The 22,698-nt window shown below is 43.4% G+C and overlaps 1 protein-coding gene across 7 annotated transcripts in view; it reads right to left on the reverse strand.

The window, feature by feature from the left end:
- CPSF160 (cleavage and polyadenylation specificity factor 160) overlaps positions 1-22,698 on the reverse strand; it is a 135,690-nt gene that overhangs the window by 5,690 nt on the left and 107,302 nt on the right. For all 7 annotated transcript variants that reach the window (XM_086795164.1, XM_086795163.1, XM_086795162.1 and 4 more), the window contains exon 15: positions 9,874-9,968. In XM_086795164.1, the coding sequence (XP_086651290.1) occupies positions 9,874-9,968 (95 nt within the window). The remainder of the gene's footprint in view (positions 1-9,873; positions 9,969-22,698) is intronic.

The raw sequence follows: 22,698 nt of genomic DNA on the forward strand, positions 1-22,698 counted from the left end.
AAACTAACAAACCTAGCTACTAAGGAGAGGAAATCAAAAGATAACATCAAACGAAGACTTTTAGTTAAGACATTAACAAAAAAAACAAAAAACAAAAAACAAAAAAACAAAAAGACAAAAAACAAAAAAATAAAACAAAACACAGACACACAAAAGCATACACACTTCTTCTTAATAAGAACTTAAACCTTTTGAGTTGAGATACTAAACAACAACATAAAATAGCAAAACAAAGAACTGTAAACTCTAGATCTAAAGCACTTAAAAGCCAAAACCAAACATTAAGCTAAACTTTAAAAAAGACTTCGACTCAAAAGTGCAACCATTAACTTCAATGTCTGTCCGAACATGAAGTGTAGGTTCATCAACTCTATCATGCATAGTGTGGACAATAAGCTATGACATCCCTACTCCCGTCATCAGTGCCCAAGAGTAGGTGCAGGTTTGTATAAGGTTAGTCCAAAAGAACAAGCTTTATAAAACCAACGAACTGAGTTTCTATCACTCTCCGGAGGTGATGGGCATACTCAACCATGATAGAGACTAGCCCTCAAAGCCTGCTCTTAGGTATAACAACAAAGAAACACAAAAAATAGGAAAGAACCAAGCTAAGTCTATATTAAGCTAGAGCGAGAAAGAAAAGACTAAACAAGGCCTACTCTAAGTTAAAACAACAAACCCTACTCTAAGCTAGAACAAGCCACTTTTACAAAAAAGAGCATTGAATTATGAATTAAGTGGGCTTTTCAGCTCCCGACTTCTATAAAACTTACTCCTTATCATTTTAAACATTCCAAAAGCTGAAATACCAAAGATAAACTTACTACGATTCATGAAAGAACGAACCTTTTTCAAAATCTTATTGAAACTATAACCTTTTTCGATAAGCAGTAAAATAAGATGGCATGATTGAGAGATAAAGGCAAATTTAGTAGAGCAAAGACGAAAGAATCTAAAAAGTTGAGAGCAAATAACACCATACTTAGCTGAATCAAAAATATTGGAAGAACAATGTGGCATCAAAATGATCTTTAAGTTAGCATATTCAGGTTGTAAGCGTTTGTCATAAATATCTACTATGAAGCCCGAAGATGATTGAGAGATCTTAAGGTCTAAAAAAGCACAACTCTCGCTATTCGAGGTGCGGTTAAGTTCGCAAAATTCCTTGGCATAGATCCCTCCACCTAAGGAATTTCGAGACTGATATACAAAAACTCTTGAAAGGAAGGAATGTCGGGAACAAAGAGGTCATCTACAAAACGTCTCACATTACAAAGTTTGTGAAGAAAGACTGGACTAGTATTAGCAGAAATAAGGCGTTCCATAAAATCAAACTCATAAGTAAAAAGATAAAAATCAGTGAGAATAGTAGTGGGTGTCTAATGACACTCATGAACATCAGCTAATAATCTCCTCAACCATACACAATCTACCGTAGTAATGAAGGCTGCCCTGAACTCAACCTCGTAGATAGATGTGGCAACAACGGGCTGCTTTTTACTCAACCAAGATATGCACGAACTAACAAGAATTCCCACTGGTCGATTGCCTAGTATCGTAATCACTAGCCCAATATCAATCACTCTATGCATAAAGCTTCCACCCCCTGCCCGTGGCCACGGAATGGAACAAACCAAGATCCAGGGTACCCTATAGATAACAGAAAATGTGTTTCATAGCTTTCTGCCTAGGCTGTGCATGAATTTGCTCAACAAAGACATCCCAAAAGCTAAGTTAGGCCTCGTGTTACACAGGTAAATGAGGCATCCCACTACTTGGCTGTAAATGTCGGCTTCAAAAGATTCACCAATGTTGTGCATGCTAAGCCATAAACCTAGTTCTACTGGAGTAGAAAGCCGCATGCACTGTTCCATGTGTAACCTTTTCAACAAACTCTTTATGTACTTAGTTTGCTGCATAACAATGCCATCATCTCTGTCCATAAACTGAATGCCAAGATAGTAATGTAAAGGCCCCAAAGCTAACATATCAAATTCAGCACTCGAATCAGCCTTAAAATCTGAAATTTCGTCTTCACAAGTCCTTGTTCTGAGCATGTCATCTACATAAAAGATGACTATGAGAATATTGGCACCAATTTTCTTCACATAACCCTAGCTGGTCAAATGAGCATGTATCTTATCCAGTGTAGTAACAAAACGCGTTTCAACTGATATGAAACAGATTCAAACGTTTCATTTAACGAAACACGTTTTTTATCTCATTGGTTTTCCCAAAAAAAAAACATTATCGCTTGCGTTGACTTTCAGTTTGTGGCACACGTTTCGTGGCTGTTGTTTGCGCATCTGTCCTGACTCCCGTTCAACTGCCGTTGCCCCTGCTGTTGTCGCCTGTGTAAAATTGGCCGATTGGTCACGAGTCACAACTACTGTCCAGGGTCCACCCTCACAAGCTGAATATTGTTGCCGGGTAAGCCAATGTTTACATATGCTTCCTCTTGCAAATCCCCACAATCTTGATGTCCAGATGATACACTTTCCATCCTTTGTGCAACCAATGTAATCACTGAAGAGATCGTAGTCATCCTGGAAGTGGGAGTAAAATTCTCCTCATAGTCTATTTCTTTTTCTAAGAATAGCCTTTAGCCACAAGTCTTGCCTTGTACTTGTCAATGGTACCATCAAACTTTCTATTGACTTTATACACTCACTTTGTTCCAATGACATTCTTGCCCTCTAGCAAGTCCACAAGATCCCATGTATTATGCTTCATGATAGAAGAAATCTCATCCGGCATGGCTTGCACCCAGTGCTCCTTCTCTTGTGCTTCCTCATAAGAAGAAGGCTCTTCTAAATCAAAGACACCCCCATGGCAAATGCAACTCCCCATGCTATACATTCAATGCATGGCTCGAACTAGCCCTTCTTCTTCCTATTAGTGGAGCTGAAATTTTGCTATCTTGCAAGGTCTTCAACAACCATCTAGGCACACATTTAGCTCCCTATATGGCTGTTTGCGCTCCCCTAACATCATCTTCAACCTCTTACATAGATTGGGGCTAATTGCTGGCTGTTCCTATTAAATATTAATCGTAATTAATGTCGGAATAAACAAGTGCTAGGTGGTTGATTAAACTAGCACTGAATGTAAGCCTTAAATAAAGCGGTTCCAATGTGTGCAAACAACTGCTAGTATGTACAAGTCTCTTGTGTAGGAGCAACCTCTTAAAAGGTATATGTGGTGGCCTCATATTTGGCATATATGGTGGCATCATACTTAAAATATTTGGTGGAATCTTATTTAGCATATGTGGTGGCATCAATCAAGCATATGCTTAGAATATGTAATGAGGTATGTCCTATAAAAAAAGGACTTGTATAATGAATTTATGCTTTCCACTATATCTTGTACTCCCACAAATCTCCATAATCTTGTGTTGATTCTCTTGTTCATTATCATCTCTCCCTCTTCTCCTCACTATTGTGTGGCAACACTCTAGGAATTAGCTATCAATTGGTATCAGAGCCAGTGTTGTATAGCCTGTGGAGCTTTGCGCCCAGATCTAGAGCCAGTCGCCGCCAGAATCTGGGTGGTGCTACTCGCGGCCGGAGGTTCAAGTGGCATTTCTGTCTATGTCGCCGCCAGTCCACCTGCGCATGTCTCCACCTAGCTGCGCACACCTCCCGCCCAACCCTTGCCTACGTTCGCACCCAGTTTCGCCGACTCAGGTCATGCTGCACTCAGGCCTGCCGCCACCGCCCACTCCCACTTCCTCAGCCGGTTGCTCAATTGGTGCTGCTTAGACCTGCAAGGGTCTTAGCTCGCTATCCGCCCACACAAGCTCCGCCTACTCTGGTTGAGGAAAAGAGGGAAGATAGCAATCAGTAACATCTTTCTCATAGAGGTTTGGGGCTTTCTTTTCATACCTTCTTTTTTGTCAAATACAAAGCCTTTGTGCTATATATTTGAGGATTCTTGTTCATTAGGGGAGGTTTTCTAAGGTGGAAGCATCCATAGGCACTCTTGTTCTTGTGCACTACTCTTGGAGTCTTGTGTTTACTCATTCAAGTATACATCCTGTTTTTGGTATACTTTAGCAATCGCACCTTCAATCTCGTCATATCCTAGTGCCTTGTGTGCACACTCCCGTAACTCTTTGTTTCTCGTATTTTCCCAAGACCTCACATCAAGGGGTGGGGCTTCCTGTTCCTAGTTCTCTCTCCAACTTTGGAAAATCTCGTACTTATGTGACGATGTCGCAAAGAGCCACTTCCAATGAGCTTTCTGGATTCGGTGCCTTCATGACAACGAAGATCGACTTGATGGTCCCAAGTACTCGTTATGGAGTTTCATGCTCAAGAATCTCTTAATTGCCAAGAGGCTATGTGAGATTGTCATGGGGCAAGAGCCTCGTCTTGTTGCACCAACTCCTGGCGCCTCAACATCAAGGGCGACTCAAACCGTGGCACAAGTTGTGTCAGGCATTAGAGCACCGCCTCTGAAGACCAAAGACGGTGGGATGCCTGTGATGCTCAAGCAATGGCCATGACTCTCTCAGCCAAGCGCTTGATTGTACCTCACATTCGATCCTGCAGCTTTGTAAGGGCTGTCTAGGTGGTCCTCGAGACCATGTTCCAGTCCCGTAATGAAGCATGAGTCATGTACCTGATGCGGGAGCTGGATGACTTGGACCATGAACGAAGATGATTCCATTTCAGATCATCTTACCAAGGTAACACACCTTAAAGAACACCTGCTGAATATAGATAAGGTAGTTGATAATAGGAAATTAATCACCACCGTTCTTAAGTCCTTACCTTAAGTCCTATCAGAGTTTCCATACTTCTCTGAATCTCTCTATGAGAGGAGGAGACAATCCTATATCCTTCAAGGAGTTGGTTGAATTACTTCTCCAAGAGGAGCAGACAAGGAAGAATAGATCCGGAGGTGATGCAAGCAAAGGAGACGGAGCCTATTTATCCAGGGACAAAGGCAAAGTGGACTCGTCACAGGGTGACACCAAGAAGAAAGGAAAGTGTCACTATTGCCACAAGCCAGGACACTACAACGAAGAGTGTTGGAAGAGGCTTGCAAAGCTGAAGGCTAATGAAGACTCCACAAATTTTGCTTCTTCTACCTCCGACAACAAGAAGTAGCAGCTAGAAGATAAAGTAAACCTAGTTCAAGATAACTGGGCTTTCTAGCCACATTATCACTATGGGGAAGAATGTTAAATATTAATAGTGATTAATATTAAATAGTGATCAAGATATTAATAGTGATCAAGAATGTTAAATATTAATAGTGATCAAGATAACTGGGCTTTCTAGCCACATTATCACTATGGGGAAGAATGTTAAATATTAATAGTGATTAATGTGGAAATAAACAAGTGCTAGGTGGTTGAGTAAACTAGCACTGAATGTAAGCCTTAAATAAAGCGGTTCCAATGTGTGTGAACAACTGCTAGTATGTGTAAGTCTCTTGTGTAGGAGCAGCCTCTTAAAAGGCATATGTGGTGGCATCATATTTGGCATGTGGTGGCATCATACTAGAATATTTGGTGGAATCTTAGTTAGCACATGTGGTGGCATCAAATCAAGCATATGCTTAGAATATGTAATGAGGTCTCTCCTATAAAAAAACCTACTTGTATAATGAATTTAGGCTTTCCACTATATCTTGTACTCCCACAAATCCCCATTATCTTGTGCTGATTCTCTTGTTCATTATCATCTCTCCCTCTTCTCCTCACTATTGTGTAGCAGCACTCTAGGCATTAGCTATCAGTTATATATGTCTTGCATCTTGTTTAACTTGAGGCATACCCTGAATAGAGGCTGGCTGAACTGTTAAAATTACAGCAATGTCATGAGCTATGGTGGATCAAATGCTAGAATCAACATCATTAACAAAGAGATTAGACGATAATTAAGACGTGATTAGTAAGAAATTAATTGATAGCTTAATGTAGGCATGGATAATCAAAAACCAGCAAATTCTCATTAAGCCAATGCCTCAATTTATAGAGTTTACATCCAAGCATCCAATCCCACTGATTTCTCCATGATTCACTCTACCTCTTTTGCTTGATTCTCTCCACTGTTAAAATTACAACAATGTGATGAGCTATGGTGGATCAAATGCTAGAATCAACATCATTAACAAAGAGATTAGACGACGATAATTAAGACGTGATTAGTGAGAAATTAACTGATAGCTTAATGCAGACATGGATAATCAAAAACCAGCAAATTCTCATTAGGCCAATGCCTCAATTTATAGAGTTTACATCCAAGCATCAAATCCCACTGATTTCTCCTTGATTCACTCCACCTCTTTTGCTTGATTCTCTCCACGTCTCCCAAAATATCTCCACACCTCCTAAATCTCCTCATGCTACCCTTTATTCTCTCCCAGTAGATCTCTCACCTTTTCACAGGTTCTCTCACATTTACAGATTCTCTTTTACAGCCTCTTGCTAAGGGCTTGTTCCTGCACACACCCTATTCACTTGTATATTTCAACACCTCTCCTCAAGTGAATACTCCTAGCACACCTGGACCCTATACCAAGTTTCCCTCTTATTTGATATGGTCTTCAAAGCTTGTGTTGGGCACCTGTTCAACACAAGGGTTGCACACATGATGGCTTCCATCCAAAAAGTGAGGCAACTTATGTCCTTTCACCATACATCTTGCTATCTCCATAAGAGACATGTCCTTTCTCTCAGCTACGCCATTCTGTTGTGGTGTATAAGGCATAGCGCACTCATGTTTGATGCCCTTCTTAAGCAAATAATTCTTGAATGCATTAGACATGTATTCTCCCCCTCTATCTGAGCGGAGTGTTTGTACTTTACATCCAAGCATACTTTCAGCCATTGCCACGAAGTGTTGAAAGCATGTAAACATGTCTGCTTTCGCCTTCAAAGGATATACCCAAGCAAACCTTGAGTAGTCATCAATGAATGTGACAAAGTAAAGATGCCACCCCATGGATGGTGTAAGCATCGACCACATACATCACTATGTATGAGCTGTAATTTATTTTCAGCTCTATCCTTGGGAAATGGTTTGTGGTGCAGCTTCCCCAATATACACCCCACATACATGTCTTGTTGGAGACTCAAGAGGCGGGATATTGTCAACCATATGATGCTGTTGCAAAGGCAATTGTTCATGAAAATCTCACACTTTGGCGAGGTGATTTGTCATGGAGTCACCCTCATCCATAGAAAGAGTATCCAATTGCCTCTTCAAGTAGGCAACCATTACCTCGTTGTGTATCTCATACATTGCTTCCAAAGTGTCCCATGCAAGCTTTGCTGTCTTGTAGCACCGAATGTGCGGAATGATAGACCTTTTGACACAAAGAGCTATCAACGACATGGCATGTGCATCCCTGCTCTTACCTCAGATCTTGGAGCTCTTTGGGCAGCTCCCCTCTGAGGTGTTGTTGGCTACAAGGTAAGTGGGCGTGTCATCACCACACACAATGCCCATGAAAATCACCATTCAAGAAGGCAATCTTGATATCCAATTGATGCACATCTCATCATGATGCGCTGCCAATGGAATAATACACTTGATAGTAATCATACGAGATGTGGAGGCAAAGGTCTCATCATAATATATATCCTTCTCTTGAACATAACCCTTTGCAACAAGCCTTGCCTTGTAGCGATCAGTGCTACCCTCAGCTTTACACTTAAGCTTATAAGGAAGCACAAGAAATGGATACAAGCCATGCAAGATGTACGACTCAATCTTCAAAAATGACACTTTGTATTTAACAGATTTGCCTCATGGTAAAAAGGCCATTGGTACGAAGTGGGCAAGCCCTTTGGCTACCAACAGATTCCGAATCATGAAACTCCACAAGGAGTATTTTAATCCATCTAGCTTATCCTCTTGCGATAGCACACCAAATACATCTGTAGCATTTTGAGCCCTCGTATCAGAATCCACAATTCATTACCTGCAGGCAAACCAAGAAGCACTTACATGCACTGCCAAGCAACCCAATGTTCCTATGCATACTTTATGCCTCCAAAAATGCAACCTCAAGCAAGAGTATTCTTGCACTAGATTCTCTGTAGTGTCTAGGAAAACACTCAATGTGTGTACGTATGTTTCAAATCTCTGCTTGTAACCCTAATACATGCTCCAAACAAAAAAGCCCCAAATTTTGCATAAAATTTTGGCCCAAATCATAGTTCATATCATACGTTTCATATTGCCATTCTTCAGGCAGAATGATAGGTATGAAAAGGTATGATTCGACCCTGGTGGACTTTCATACGTGGCCTTAAATTTGGGGCCATATATGCCTGTGGGAGCTGGGACTTAATAACACTTAACCATTCACATTAAAATCTTGGACAATTTCAAAATTGACACTTGATAGTATTCTGTAGATAATTGAAGGCTGAAAACTTGAAACTTGAAAGTAGAAGCCTGGGCACTTGCCCCTGGAGGTTGGCTCTAAACTTTAAAGATTAAAAACTTGAAACTTTGAAAGTAAATACTTGAAACACGAGAGGAAAATTCATTAAACTTCAATGTTCACATAGATAATTGCACATCATAAACCAAAAGACAAAATTCACACCACAAACTTCAAGCTTCAAATATTGAAATGCTCAAGCCTCAAGAAGCAAATCCAATGACTAAAGATGCATTCCTTTGTTATCATTCTGCTTTCTCATCATTTTATTCCTCCACATGAGAGGGAGACGAAGCATCCTCATCATCATCTGTCTCGTCATCACCTTGCTTTGTAGTGGCAACTCTCACTTTTGCATTTTTGCCTCCCAGTCTCTCATCCTCCTCAAGCTCTTGAATTTCTTACAAGGCAATCAATCTTTCATCATCTTTCTATTTATTGATCGTCTCCAAAGTCACCTCTATCTTCCAGTATCCTCTAGCCTTGATTTTAGATATTAGTCGAAGATTTGTGTGTATATAAACCAGCTTCTCAGTGTTTGATGTCTTCAACTTATTCCTCTTTTTGTACGTATGAGAGAGAAAGTGCAGAGAAAGTGCTCCAATCTCTCTCACATGGAGAAGCTGTACTTCCTTGAGAAAGCACACGAATTGCAAGTTGCTGCAATTTGGGAGTACTTGCACCGAATGCCTCCCACCATATGATTGCCTCATGCATTCTTTTCTCATCTTTTGCAAGTGCACGAGAGAAGGAACCTCTAATCTGTACACATTCAACTCATCTGTTAGGACTCCTTGCTCATCCATCCATTATGAACTTCTCAATCTAACTCTTACTCCTTCCTCTCCAAATATGATGCAATACAAAACCTGCAACATGCAAGGGAGAGCACAACATGTCCCAGCATTCAACACAAATCCTTTATTTCCCCAAGCCTACACCATCCATATTTTGTATCTTCTCTACCATGCAACCCCATTGTTGCTCCCTCCCTATCAGCCAAGCGAAGAATCTTCAAGATTGGGGCAAAAAGCTTCACAATCAACTTGGCATCTTGCCATAAAGAGCTTCACAATATGATACTTGAAGCCTCTTTGCAAGCTATTGTGCAGAAAGTCTTCCATGAACACCACTCATCACATACCACTAATCTTATCAAGCCATTGTATACACTGTCATCCAAAAAATTTGCAAGCATTATAAATGTGTATGCAAATCTTTTTTCAACTAGCTTTAAAAGTTCCTGCTTTCTAAACAATTTGTTGTGTCCGCAACCCAATACCAAGGGGTCATTACACGTACACCCAATACCAAGGGGTCATTACACGTACACCCAATCAATTGTATACACTTATATCATTACCATTTAGATTTTTACAGAGGATAATATTTTATGAATACAAAGAGCAGCTTATTTACAAGAAACCAAAGCAATTCCATAAACTCAAGAAGAGTAGTGAAGACCTGCTAAACAGGTTGCCTGCCACGATTGTTGCTCCCTCTGTGTAGTAATCAACAGTCTCAGTTACTTCCCCAAGGGTCTCTCCTGTCTCCAAAACCTACATAGAATGCACATTTTAAACAGAAAGAAGTTACCTTTCACTTTCAATCTCAACCCACTGCACAACATTATAGCCTTGTTTCTTGATCCCTTTACTATGATAAAAAGACAAGAGACTTCAAATGCAAGCATCAAAAAGAGGGAATGAGAAAGCAAGAAGCAGTTCCAACGGCCAATCATGTCACTTCCATTCCAATCATCAATGAGCCTCCACACATGGTTTAGATTTTGAGAACACCATAAATCAGGCAAGAAAGGCATTTCACACACATTTACAATTATCTAGGTTTATGCTAGAAGCTTCCTTGAATAAAGCATGAAGCTACAAAAGTTAAACATTTGATGGCATGAGATGGTTCAATATAGGTCTGATCCAGATTATTTCTCCTACGAATGCAATTACACAGTTACACTAAGCCCTGAAATAATCAATATAACATCATTTGTCACAATGAGGGGTACATAATGGCACTGTGTACCAAGGCAATTTTTAAAAAACACAACCCCTCAACATAGAGTCAATACACACAACTATTTTGTTGACTTGAAATCTCAGTGGACAAGCTAAGTGTAACCCAAAAGAAAGGAATCGTCGACATCAAAGGGATATAAATTATCTTTAGAACTTTAGTTATGGTCATTATATGTAGTAATTAGATATGAAAGCCATATGCGAAGGCTGAAGAAGATGGTAGATGAGAAGTGGGCATACTGGGACACAAAGTTACACTCATGCTTAAGGGACTTTAGATAGCTTACATAACCTCACAATTTAGATAGCTTACAAAACCTTCACCAGGCAGACTTCATTTTCCTTGGTGTGAGCCCCAGCATCCCCCACCTTGGCTTTCGCCCTACTATCAACCGGGAGCCCCCTTATAGGCTGTGTAAATCCCGTTTCCCTCCCCCTCTTGCACATAGCCCCCTCACTTTCTGTCTCCGAACCCGGACTCCCTTATCAAGCACCTAGAGGTGTGCACTTGCATAGACATATGGAAGACTCTCTTTCCGGCTTGGAGCACCCACCACAATGTTGGATGATGCACTCAAGGAGATCATCTTCTTCTTGAGTCCATAGCTTAACATTGACTAGAGACCTGTCAAGAGCACGAGAGGAGCATGTGCTGTAGCCTTGCCTCCATCGTCTCCAAGAGCAGACTCCAAACAAAGCCTACGTCGGTGCTCATCAAATGGCAGTAGCCGCCTGTACCACTCTTGAGGCCATTGAGATGTTACATCCCTGTACTAATCATAGTTAGTGGTGGTCAACTAAGGTAAGTGGGACATGGAAGTCCTATGGATGGAGATCTAGTGCCTAGGGTGCACATGAACCCAAGGGGGTTAGGTTTAATGAAGGTTAGAGGGACAGCTATTATTTGCTAGGAAACTAAGTATAGCAAAAAATCGATATTATTGGCATGGAATAGGTGCACATGGGAGCTATTAAAATGTCGAAGACGCTGTTCATGAGTTCTTTGTAGCTATCAACAATGCCAACGCGGCCCTTGGGTGGGATCATACATAGTCTGGGATGCAGAAGATTCTTTGCTTTTGGATAGCGGGTCATATGATGTCCTCTAACCCAAAAGCTCGGGAGTGAGCTGTTTGGCTATACGGTTGGGAGGTGAGCTATGGTGTCGACTGTTTGGGGTTCTCTGACCAGAACACGACCCATGCCTTGGCCCAAGGTGCCGAAAACACTTCCTAGTATTGGGACACATCTCATTTGGTATAGAGCCAATTTGGCGCGCAGAAGGCGATGGAAGATTTGGAGAACAACATCACCAACACAAGCTTTTGTGCGTATATCCAGATGATTTTTTTTATGTTCAAGATCTTCTTTCTGTTAAAGTGAGATTTGTTTGGAAATACCCTACCTCCAATAGCAAGTGCTTTTTTGTCAAGGAGGGAGAGATGAAGGAAACTTGATATCATGGTGTGTGTGTGTGTGTGTGAAGGCTCTAAGGCCCAAGCCCTAGGGAAGACCTTGTAAAAGCTTAGCTTAGGTAAGCAATTGCCTAGTGCTAGCACTGCCTACAAGCTAAAGGAAGAGGAAGCGCATTGCATCAGACAGATGGGCTAAGTCTGTTTGCCCTTCAAAGAGAAAGGGCTCCAGCGTTTGTTTAGGTGTCTAGAGTTAAAGCTTTAAACCTTAAACTTGAGAAAAGAGAAGGGCCACAAAACCCCAACCAGCCATGGGCACACGGAGAAACCAGCCATGCACTAGTGACCTAGGCACCCAGAGAGTGAATGTGACGGCCAGCCGGACAAGATGGACTCAAACGCTATGCAGTTGAACAAGGCACAAGTCTCCAACTTGCGAGAGCAAAGTAAAATATCTGACTATCTGCACCAAGAGAAAGAAAGAAAGAAAGTTATATTAGCCTCTACGGAAGACCCAAGGGTTTATGAGATCATAAGTAAAACAATATTACCATGGATATACTGAGCCATGGAAGAACTGAAAGGAAATGACAAAATGCAAAAAAACACCAATGTGTATACATCCAAATAGTAGATGGCTATCCTATGATCCCTCCCCAGGCAGTACCAATCTCAGGGGGCAGAAAATGGGTCATGCCTCTATGGTGGGAGCATGTCATGTCAGCAGAGAACCTCCCCAATCTGTCTCTGTGTGGTGTAGGCTCCTCATACTTTGGGTCGGGGGCATCTAGATTGTAGAATGGATTGGGCTCTCTCTTTAAGAACTCTTATGGGGCACCGGAGCCGAAGCATGGGTATGGGTGGTGGACTCTGAAGTTGGGGCACAAGCAGTAGTATAGGTGGTGGACTCTAATGTGGATGCTACCGTATCAAAAAGAAATCTGTGATGGCTCTCCAGGAGGTGTCCTATCGGCAGGGCTAGGCATGTCTCTCAGCATGCTGCCTCGACACTACATCCATGGATCGTCTGAGCTCCATCAAGTACATGCCCCTGCATCTCTAATCCTCATATTGTATCACCCGTGCGAGTGGCCCACATCCCTCTCGGAAAAGGCAGTGGAATCTCCCATGTATCTCGTATTAATCCAGACAAAGAGAGAGAGAGAGAAATGAAAATGAAATGAAATGATATATTAACGTCTTCAAAAGGCCAAAATGACCTATGAGACCAAAAAAGTTACAACAATTGGTGGATCTGATACAATGTCTGTGTAAGCAAAGCTAAAAACAACTAAACAACTAACTGAAACTGAAACAACTATGAGGAAAAGTACGGTACTAGGAGCTCCTAATGGATAACATTTGGGAAGGAAAACTCCAGCAACAAAGGTAAGCATCATACACATCACTATCCAAAGATGTCTCTCATCGGTCGATGGCGGATATCCTCAATGTCCTCCATGGTGAGTACTCTGACTAGACGTCTCCCATGCCGTGCTAGTATGGTCCTGATCCTCTGTTGTAGTCTCCGCCGGTGTCGAGATGGGCCTCTCATCTTGGGGTGCCTGGACCGTCCCAGCTCTATAGCCCGATCAATCAGTGTACCTCTGGTGCGGCTATACTCTGGGGCTAGCTGCAATGCCTGCTGACCTGACTGCTCAATCTCTGGTCGAAAGAAGTCTGTAATCTGCCTCTGTAGGTGTCTCTCCCTCTCTGATCCCCTCCCTCTCAGGAGACCCTCTCTATGTCTACGCAGCTCCAGCAAGTACAATCCGAGGCATCTCTGATCCTGGTATCTCATGACTCTAGAAAGTGGTCCGAAACCCTCTCTGAACAGGCAGTGAAAACGGCCTCGTATCTCATAATATACTGGACAGTGACATATGTAATGTAACTCTGTCTCTGGCTCCATCTGGCACAGCTGACAAATCCTGGGCTCAGCTGGTACTCCTCTGAATCTGCCAGTCTCAATCTCTAGCTGGTGTGAGGATGTGCGCATCTGACCAATAGCACACCGTACCCCATGAGAAAGATGAGTATCCATGTAGCTGGGTCTAATCACAAACCCATCCTCCGTGAGCTGGAGAAGATGATCTCTATAGAAAGCCATCTTCGTACCAAGCTCGTGTGTCGGCTGTATCCATGTCCTCCTAGTGTCCAGCTGAGTCAAGTCTTGCCTGATAAGTCTGGTAATCTCTGCCCGTGTGAGAGAGAGGGAGGGTACATCCAAGGAGTACTGAAATGGAGGTAGCCTGTCCATACTAAAGCCATGCAGTTGGAACCAAGCTGTCATCTGTGCATACCAACATGATCAGTATCCCTGTGATGCCAACTGTCGTGAAGACTCCAGGGCTAAGCGAGCATATCTGTCTCTAGGGAGAGCCCAAGTGCTATGTATAAAGGAGACTGATCGAGTGAGTGCCTCTACTACCAATGGGGGGGCAGCTATCTGTGCACGGATAATATCATGTGGTACGGAGGCCTTGGCCCTAATCATCCGGGAAATCACAGAAACCAAGGACCTCTCCATACGTCTCCATCCATCAGTGCTACCAGCTCGGTTGTGGTGATCCACTGAGGGTCCCCATATCTCCACTCCATATAGCATGGCTGAAGTGACCAAAGTGTCAAAGAGCCAGAGCTGAATGGGAGAGATAATTAGGGTTAGAGTTCATGTGGGAGACATACACAGAGAAACAAGGGAGAGAGAGAGAGAGAGAGAGTTGTGGGGATAAGTCAACTCATGATATGAGTGTGTGACTCCCCTATCACACATGTATATTGCACTAGTACACATAGTGCACTTAGTACATTAAAAGTACTAAGTGTACTATGTACTATAACTTATGGGCTTGTACACACTACAAGGGTGGGCATAATGCCTTTACCCCAACAACCTCCCACTTAAAGGCAAAGTGCCCTTAAGTAAAGGAAAAGAAAAATCAGCATGTACATGATAATATACAAGGCCATATCAAGGCTGAAACTGGCCTCATCCAATGCCCATCAAGTGTCTGCAATGAGCAAACCGCTCCGGAGGCAAACTCTTTGTCAACAGATCAGCCGGGTTGTCATCCGTATGAATCTTAACAAGCTGAATTTGCTTGTTCTCTATCACCTCTCTGATGAAGTGATACTTCACATCCACATGCTTCGTCTTTGCATGAAAGACAGGGTTCTTTGCCAACTGGATGGCACTCTGACTATCACAATGCAACAATGGAATATCCCCTGTATAACCCAAATCAACCACTAACCGAGATAGCCATAATGCCTCCTTGCAAGCCTCTCTGGCTGCAATATACTCGGCCTCTGTAGTAGATAAGGCAGTGCATTTCTGCATCCTGGATATCCATGACACAGCACCTCCTGTGAATGTAAACACATAACCGGTAGTAGACTTCCGGTTATCTGGATGACCGGCATAATCCGAATCCGTGTAACCATGCACTAATGCATCCTGTTTGCCAAAGCATATGCACATATCCTGTGTGCCCTTCAGGTATCTCATGACACCTTTTACTGCTTCCCAATGCTTCTTGCCAGGGTTGGCCATGTATCTAGAAACCACTCCCACTGCAAATGCAATGTCCGGCCTAGCAACCATGGCATACATGAGACTGCCACAAGCTGAAGCATACGGAATCTTGGCCATATTAGCCCTGCCACTATCCGACTGTGGGCTGTCCATAGCACTGAGTTTCACATATGGAGGCAAAGGAGTACTAGTCTTCTTTCCCCCCATCCATATTGAACCTCTGCAAAACTTTGCCAATGTATTCCTTCTGAGACAAATACAACACATGCTGATTTCTGTCCCGAAGTATCCGCATACCCAAAATGTGATTTGCATCACCCAAATCCTTCATATCAAAGGTTTGATGCAGCCTCTTCTTCAAGGCATCCATCTCTTTACGAGATTTCCCGGCAATCAACATATCATCAACATACAAGATGAGGATCAATAGACTGCCATCCAAAGCTTTTTTGGTGTACAAGCAGTGATCTATGTCACTTCTCCTGAAATTCTGGGATTTCTTGAATGTATCAAATTTATGATACCATTCCCTTGGTGCCTGTTTGAGCCCATAAAGACTCTTTTTCAGCTTGTATACAAGCTTCTCCTTTCCACTCACTTCATAACCCTCTGGCTGTTGCATATATATCTCTTCATGGAGATCACCGTGAAGAAAAGCAATCTTCACATCCATCTGAATCAAGTCCAGATCATCATGCGCAACCAAAGCTAGCACAGCTCTAAGTGTGGTCATTTTGACCACTGGAGAGAAGATCTCATCAAAGTCCACACCATATTCCTGCTTGAAGCCCTTAGCCACCAACCTGGCTTTGTATCTTGGCTTTGCATCAGGTGCAACTTTGAGCCTGTATACCCACTTGCATGGCAAAACCTTCTTGCCTGCAGGCAAATGCACCAACTTCCATGTTCCATTTTTGTGCAGAGAATCCATCTCTGACTTCATGGCACGCTCCCAAAGAGCCTTGTCTGCCCTCTGTAAAGCCTCCTTATAACATGAGGGCTCCCCACAGTCAGTAAGCATCAAGTAGTCAACCCCTGGAACAAACCTGTCAGGGGCTCTGGAGGGTCTTGTGGACCTCCGTACCCAATGACCATCATTTGCAGGTTGCTGTCCAGCCTGCATATCACCTATTGGTGGCTCATGTTCCATGCCATAAGGCTGAAATATCATGCCCGGTATCTCTCCTCTAACTGTGGTATATCCATGGGGATATCTTCTGCCATCTCTGGCTGTCCATTTGGACCATTTTCAGCACCATTTAAGGGCTGGTTTTGCTGCTGTAATGGCTGATTTACAGCCCTTGGTTGTTGTCCATGATGTCCATCATCATCAAAGATGACTCTGCCAGGCTCCTGTTGCCTTGCAGGCTCCTTATACATGCATGTTTCATCAAAAATGACATCATTGCTGCGTATAATCTTTCTATTCACGGGATCCCAAAGTCTATACCCCATTTCACCTCTGTCACCATATCCTAGGAATATGCATTTGTGAGACTTAGGATCAAGTTTGGTGCGCATTTCCCTGCGTATGTGCACGTACGCAACGCAACCAAACACTCTCAAGTGCTTGTATGACGGAGGCTTCCCTGTCCATACTTCTTCTGGCACTTTCCCACCAAGCCTCGTGTTAGGTGACCTGTTTATAAGGTGAACGGCTGTCATAACAGCTTCAGCCGAAAAACCATGAGGTAATGCAGCATGTGACAACATAGAACGGACCTTCTCCTGAATGGTCCTGTTCATCCTCTCTGCTGTCCCGTTTTGTGGAGGATCATAAGGAGTAGAGAGCTCCCTCTTGATGCCTTTAGCATCACAAAAGTCCTGAAACTGTTTGGACATATACTCTCCCCCATTGTCGGAACGCAAAGCCTTCAGTGTTTTGCCAGTTTGATTCTCAACAAGAGCAACAAACTTCTGAAACACTGAGAATGTATCACTCTTCAAACGAAGAGGATAAAGATAAACCCACACCTTGCGTGTGGCATCATCAATAAAAGACACAAAGTATTTAGCCCCTCCCAAAGAAAGCTGAGGCATCTCACATACATCTGTATGCACAAGCTCTAACTGAGCATCTTTCTGTCCAAGAGCTTTCTTGTGGGGGCACTGGAGTTGCCTGCCATATATACAATGCTCACAAAACTGAAAACTTGAAAACTTTAGAGAAGGCAAGTAACCCAAACGAGACAATTGCTCCATTCCCTTGACACTCATGTGTCCCAACCGGCTATGCCACATAGAGATTTCCGGCAGCTCGGTTGCATTTACATTAGCATGGTGACAAACACCTGCATGCATGAAGTAAAGAGTGTCCACCTTAGAGCCTCTGGCAACAACCAGTGAGCCCTTACTAATCTTCCACTTTCCACGACCAAATGTGGTAACATAATCAGCATCATCAAGCTGTCCAGTAGAAAGCAGGTTCTTCTTGATCTCAGGCACATGCCTGACATCATGGAGCATAAGCTGTGAGCCATCTGAAAACACAAGCCTCACATCACCTCTGCCAAGAATCTTGCATGCATGGTTATCACCCAAATAAACTACTCCTTCATTGCCAGCAGTATACCTGAAAAACAAGTCTTTGCAACCTGTGACATGAAAGGAGGCACCTGAATCAATGATCCATGAGTGCATACCATGACCATCTCCTGTAAGAAGTGAATGGGCATCAAGTGAAGACGTGAATAGGACCTCATTCTCACTGTCACCTGCATGTGACACATTGATTTCTTCAATCTTGACTCCACTTTTGCCCTTGGGCTTTACATCTTTGGCTTCATCTTTGTCTTTGTCTTTGCCTTTTCCCTTTTCCTTTTGATCATTTTTCCATTTGTAGCATTGCTTTTTGATGTGTCCCTTCTTGCCACAATAATGGCATTCCAAGTCCTTTTTGGAGCGGGACTTGCTCCTTCCCCGTTCTTGGCTTTTACCCCTTTGCTGGGATCTCCCACGTGCATTCATTGCATTGGACTTTCCAACAGAATTGTTCTTCCTGTTCATCTCTTCTTGAAGAAGAGCACCCTCAACATCTGCATATGACAGCATAGCATTCGAATTGCTAGTGGCTGTCCTGAATGTGTCCCAACTCTCTGGCAAAGTGCATAAGAGAAAAGTGGCTTTGAACTCATCGTCCATTGCCAACTTTTGATTTATAACTTGGCTGACAATACCATTAAACTCATTTAGATGGACTGCCATAGATGCCCCTTCCCTCATCTGAAGACCTATGAGTTTCTTCAACCAATACACTTTGCTTGAGGCACTTTGCTGGGCATACAAGTCCTGCAATCTCTGCCACATTCCCCAAGCTGTCTTCTCTTCATGAATGCTGAAAAGTAAAGAGTGTGACACAGACAACATGATAGTAGATCTTGCCAGCTCATCCATATCTTCCCACTCTTCAGCAGTAAGAGAAGCGGGCATTACACCCCTTTCTTTGATAGGCTTGTGCTGCTTTTTCTGGAGCAACACATTATAGCACTGGGTTTGCCAAATATCATAGTTATGTGAGCCTTCAAGCTTCTTGATGTGAAGCAATGAAGAGCTCTCACCTGTGGTTGCCATAGCAATATGCAACCTGTCAATGCCTGACTCCCTGCAAGTGTGCAAACACTGCACCAAAAGCACGCAAAGTGCTCACAGTTGTTCTCCCAAGCTTTATCTCCCAATGCGGAAGCACAAATGCAACTCTACTCCCATTTATGTGATGAAATCACCAAAATCTGGTTGCTGCAGATTTAGGACAGCACCTTTAATGTGCTCTGTTGCCCTTCCAAAGTACTATACAGCAGTACTAAGTGCTCACCAATGATGTACCAAACCTGTACCGGCAAGTACAGCAACTGAAATTGAACCTTTTCCTCACTCAAATCAGTGTACAGCCATGCCAAAACTTGCACAAAGCTGTGCCAAATCTGTACCAGCAAGTACAGTAGCAATAAATGCTCTCCTGGCTGTCCAAATGAGTGAAAATCAGACTTTTACAGTCCCGAACACTGCATACAACAGTTCCGAACAGAAATTGGGCAAAAGCCCCTTGACTGCAAGCTGATTTCTAAGGATTCAAGGCATAAATGTCTTGCCTGCTGCTTTGCCAAGCTCAACAAGCATACGATCTTGAAAAGCCCCTTGATTTAAGATCAACTGCTCATCATACATGGTACATTGACGCACATGAAGGCATCCAGAGTCTTCACGATGCTTCCCCCTGGCCACATATACATCTAATACATGAAAGCCCCTTGATTTACAGGCACATTGAGTGCTTGACACGCATCAACACGTTGCCCAAAGCATCAAATACGAGTGCCTGCATGCAAATCAACTTAATCGGCACAAAAGCCCCTTGATTTGCAATGCAATCTGCTGCAATTTTGCCCGAATGTGCGATTTCTCACATCATACAGCATGTATGAATGCTTAATTGCACAATTACATCAAAAGCCCCAAATTTCGACATCCAATTTCCTGCAAATTGATCCTGATTGTGACCAATGTCACCCAATTTTGCCAATTTTTCTCAAAATTTGAGCAATTTGGCACCTGTACCTGCTCAATTGATGATTGTACCTGCTCAATTGCGAATTGGACATGCAAATTCCAAAAAAATTGAAGCAAATACCTCAGGTAATTTTCTGATTTTTTGTTTTTGTTGCAGGAAAAGGGGGTGATGATGCTGCTGCTGCTGTGCAGGTGGGCAATTGAAGGAGCTGCTTCAGTCTCCTTGTTACGCTACACAAAGGAGGATCGCTTTTAAGAAAAAAAACGATGCACAGCTTGTAGGGAATCTGCCCACATAACCTCTACGCTGCCTTCAGCAAATTACTAGCCCAATTCGTTGGCTGCCCATACACTTACGTGGCTGCCCATACACTTACGTGGCTTAGCGTACGACTGTGTGAAGCGATTCCCTTCCTTGCAGCCCCCTTTGTGGTACGCTGTTGCTACTGTAACCTGCCCGCGTGACACTACGTACAATGCTTGGCTGCCTGTAGCAAGAATCGGCCGCTTCACTCTACAGCACTTTATCCCTGAAACCTGTGCAAGTGACTGCAAGTTGCACCACACCAAGGTGTCAACGAATGGATGGTATCCTCCACCGTATTGCCTCGTGGCTGCTGGGCAGCCCACGCTACTGGCTGGGGCTGGCTGGGCTGCCTACACCCAGCTGCTGGGCAGCAGTTGAGCAGCCCACGCCTGTTGGCTGGGCAGAGAAAGGCGACCAAAAAAGGCAAGGCGATTCTCAGATAAGAATTCAGCACGACCAGAATTCAGCTCAGATCAGAATTCAGCATAACGGTACGACTGCTCCACTGCTGAGTTAAGCTTAAGGCTCTGATACCAGTTGAATGGGAGAGATAATTAGGGTTAGAGTTCATGTGGGAGACATACACAGAGAAACAAGGGAGAGAGAGAGAGAGAGAGAGAGAGAGTTGTGGGGATAAGTCAACTCATGATATGAGTGTGTGACTCCCCTATCACACATGTATATTGCACTAGTACACATAGTGCACTTAGTACATTAAAAGTACTAAGTGTACTATGTACTATAACTTATGGGCTTGTACACACTACAAGGGTGGGCATAATGCCTTTACCCCAACAAGAGTTTTGTTCGAGGTTCCTGAAACTGAACCTGCGAACACATCCTCTCTAGTCTCCCCAATGCTACATAAGCTCAGGTCAATCTCGTCTCCGCTGCTCTCCTCAAGGAAAATAGTGGGCCACTAAAAACCACACCAAGGTAAGTATATGCATCTGTATACTCCACTGTCTCCTGACCATATGTAAAGGTGGGCATTGACCTCCTAACCCACTGTGCTGTGGTGTTAAACACCATCACCTTGGTTTTACCAAGGTTAACAGACAATCCACTGTCCTCTGCAAACATGTGCAATGCATCCAAATGACGCTGCATCCCCTCTGGAGAATCTGAGATCAGCACAATAGCATCAGCATACAATAACAGCGGAATCCATGTCCCTGCTAGCTGTGCTCCTCTGTCACCCTCCCGCTCTACATAGTCCGAAACCTCATCCACATAGATCCCAAATAAGGTGGGGGAAAGGGGGCAGCCCTGTTTCACCCCAATAGTGGAGTGAACCATCTCAGATATACCCTAGGTAGTACGTACCTGCCCCACAACTGTCCTGTATAAAGCCATGATTCCCCAAATCAGCTCTGTGGGCACTCCCATCTCCTGTAGTCTGCGCATCAGTCTGGCTCTCGGTACTGTGTCAAAAGCTTTGCGGAAATCCACAAAGCAACAATAAATCCTCCTGCCATATAATCTGCCCTCCTCAATAATAGCTCTGAGTGTCAAGATATGGTCAAGAGTGGAGAAACCTCTCCTGAACCCTACCTGCCATGATGCACGTATGCCCTCTCTCTCTGCCCATCTACTCAACTCCTGCTCAAGAATAGATGCATATAATCTAGTCAATGTGTGACCAATCATGATGGTACGATAATTCCCAGGAAGCATGGGATCCCCTGACTTGAAGATAGGCACAATCGTGGACATATTCCAAGTCTCAGGAAAACCCTCACACATGGCTCGGTTAAACATCATAGCAATAAGCTCTGCAAGCATATCTCTGGCATGAATAAAGTGCTCTGCTACCAAACCATCATGATCATATGCTCTCCCAGTCCTCATCCTGTCAATAGCTTTCCTTACCATCTCAGCAGTAAAGAAAGCACACGTCTCTGGGCATGGCTCCGAGAGAGAGAGAGAGAGAGAGAGAGAGAGAGAGAGAGAGAGAGAGAAATGAAAGTAAATGAAATGATATATTAACATCCTCAAAAGGCCAAAATGACCTATGAGACCAAAAAGGTTACAACAATTGGTGGATCTGATACAATGTCTGTGTAAGAAAAGCTAAAACAACTAAACAACTAACTGAAACTGAAACAACAACTATGAGGAAAAGTAAGGTACTAGGAGCTCCTAATGGATAACATCTAGGAAGGAAAACTCCAGCAACAAAGGTAAGCATCATATACATCACTATCCAAAGATGTCTCTCATCGGTCGATGGCGGATGTCCTGAATGTCCTCCATGGTGAGTACTCTGACTGGACGTCTCCCATGCCGTGCTAGTATGGTCCTGATCCTCTGTTGTAGTCTCCGTCGGTGTTGGGATGGGCCTCTCATCTTGGGGCGCCTGGACCGCCCCAGCTCTATAGCCCGATCAATCAGTGTACCTCTAGTGCGGCTATACTCTGGGGCTAGCTGCAATGCCTGCTGGCCTAACTACTCAATCTCTGGTCGAAAGAAGTCTATAATCTGCCTCTGTAG

The sequence above is a fragment of the Cibotium barometz genome, chromosome 62 (genome assembly GCF_041138505.1).
Source record: "Cibotium barometz isolate CiBa-2024 chromosome 62, ASM4113850v1, whole genome shotgun sequence".
In the NCBI taxonomy this organism is placed as follows: domain Eukaryota; kingdom Viridiplantae; phylum Streptophyta; class Polypodiopsida; order Cyatheales; family Cibotiaceae; genus Cibotium; species Cibotium barometz.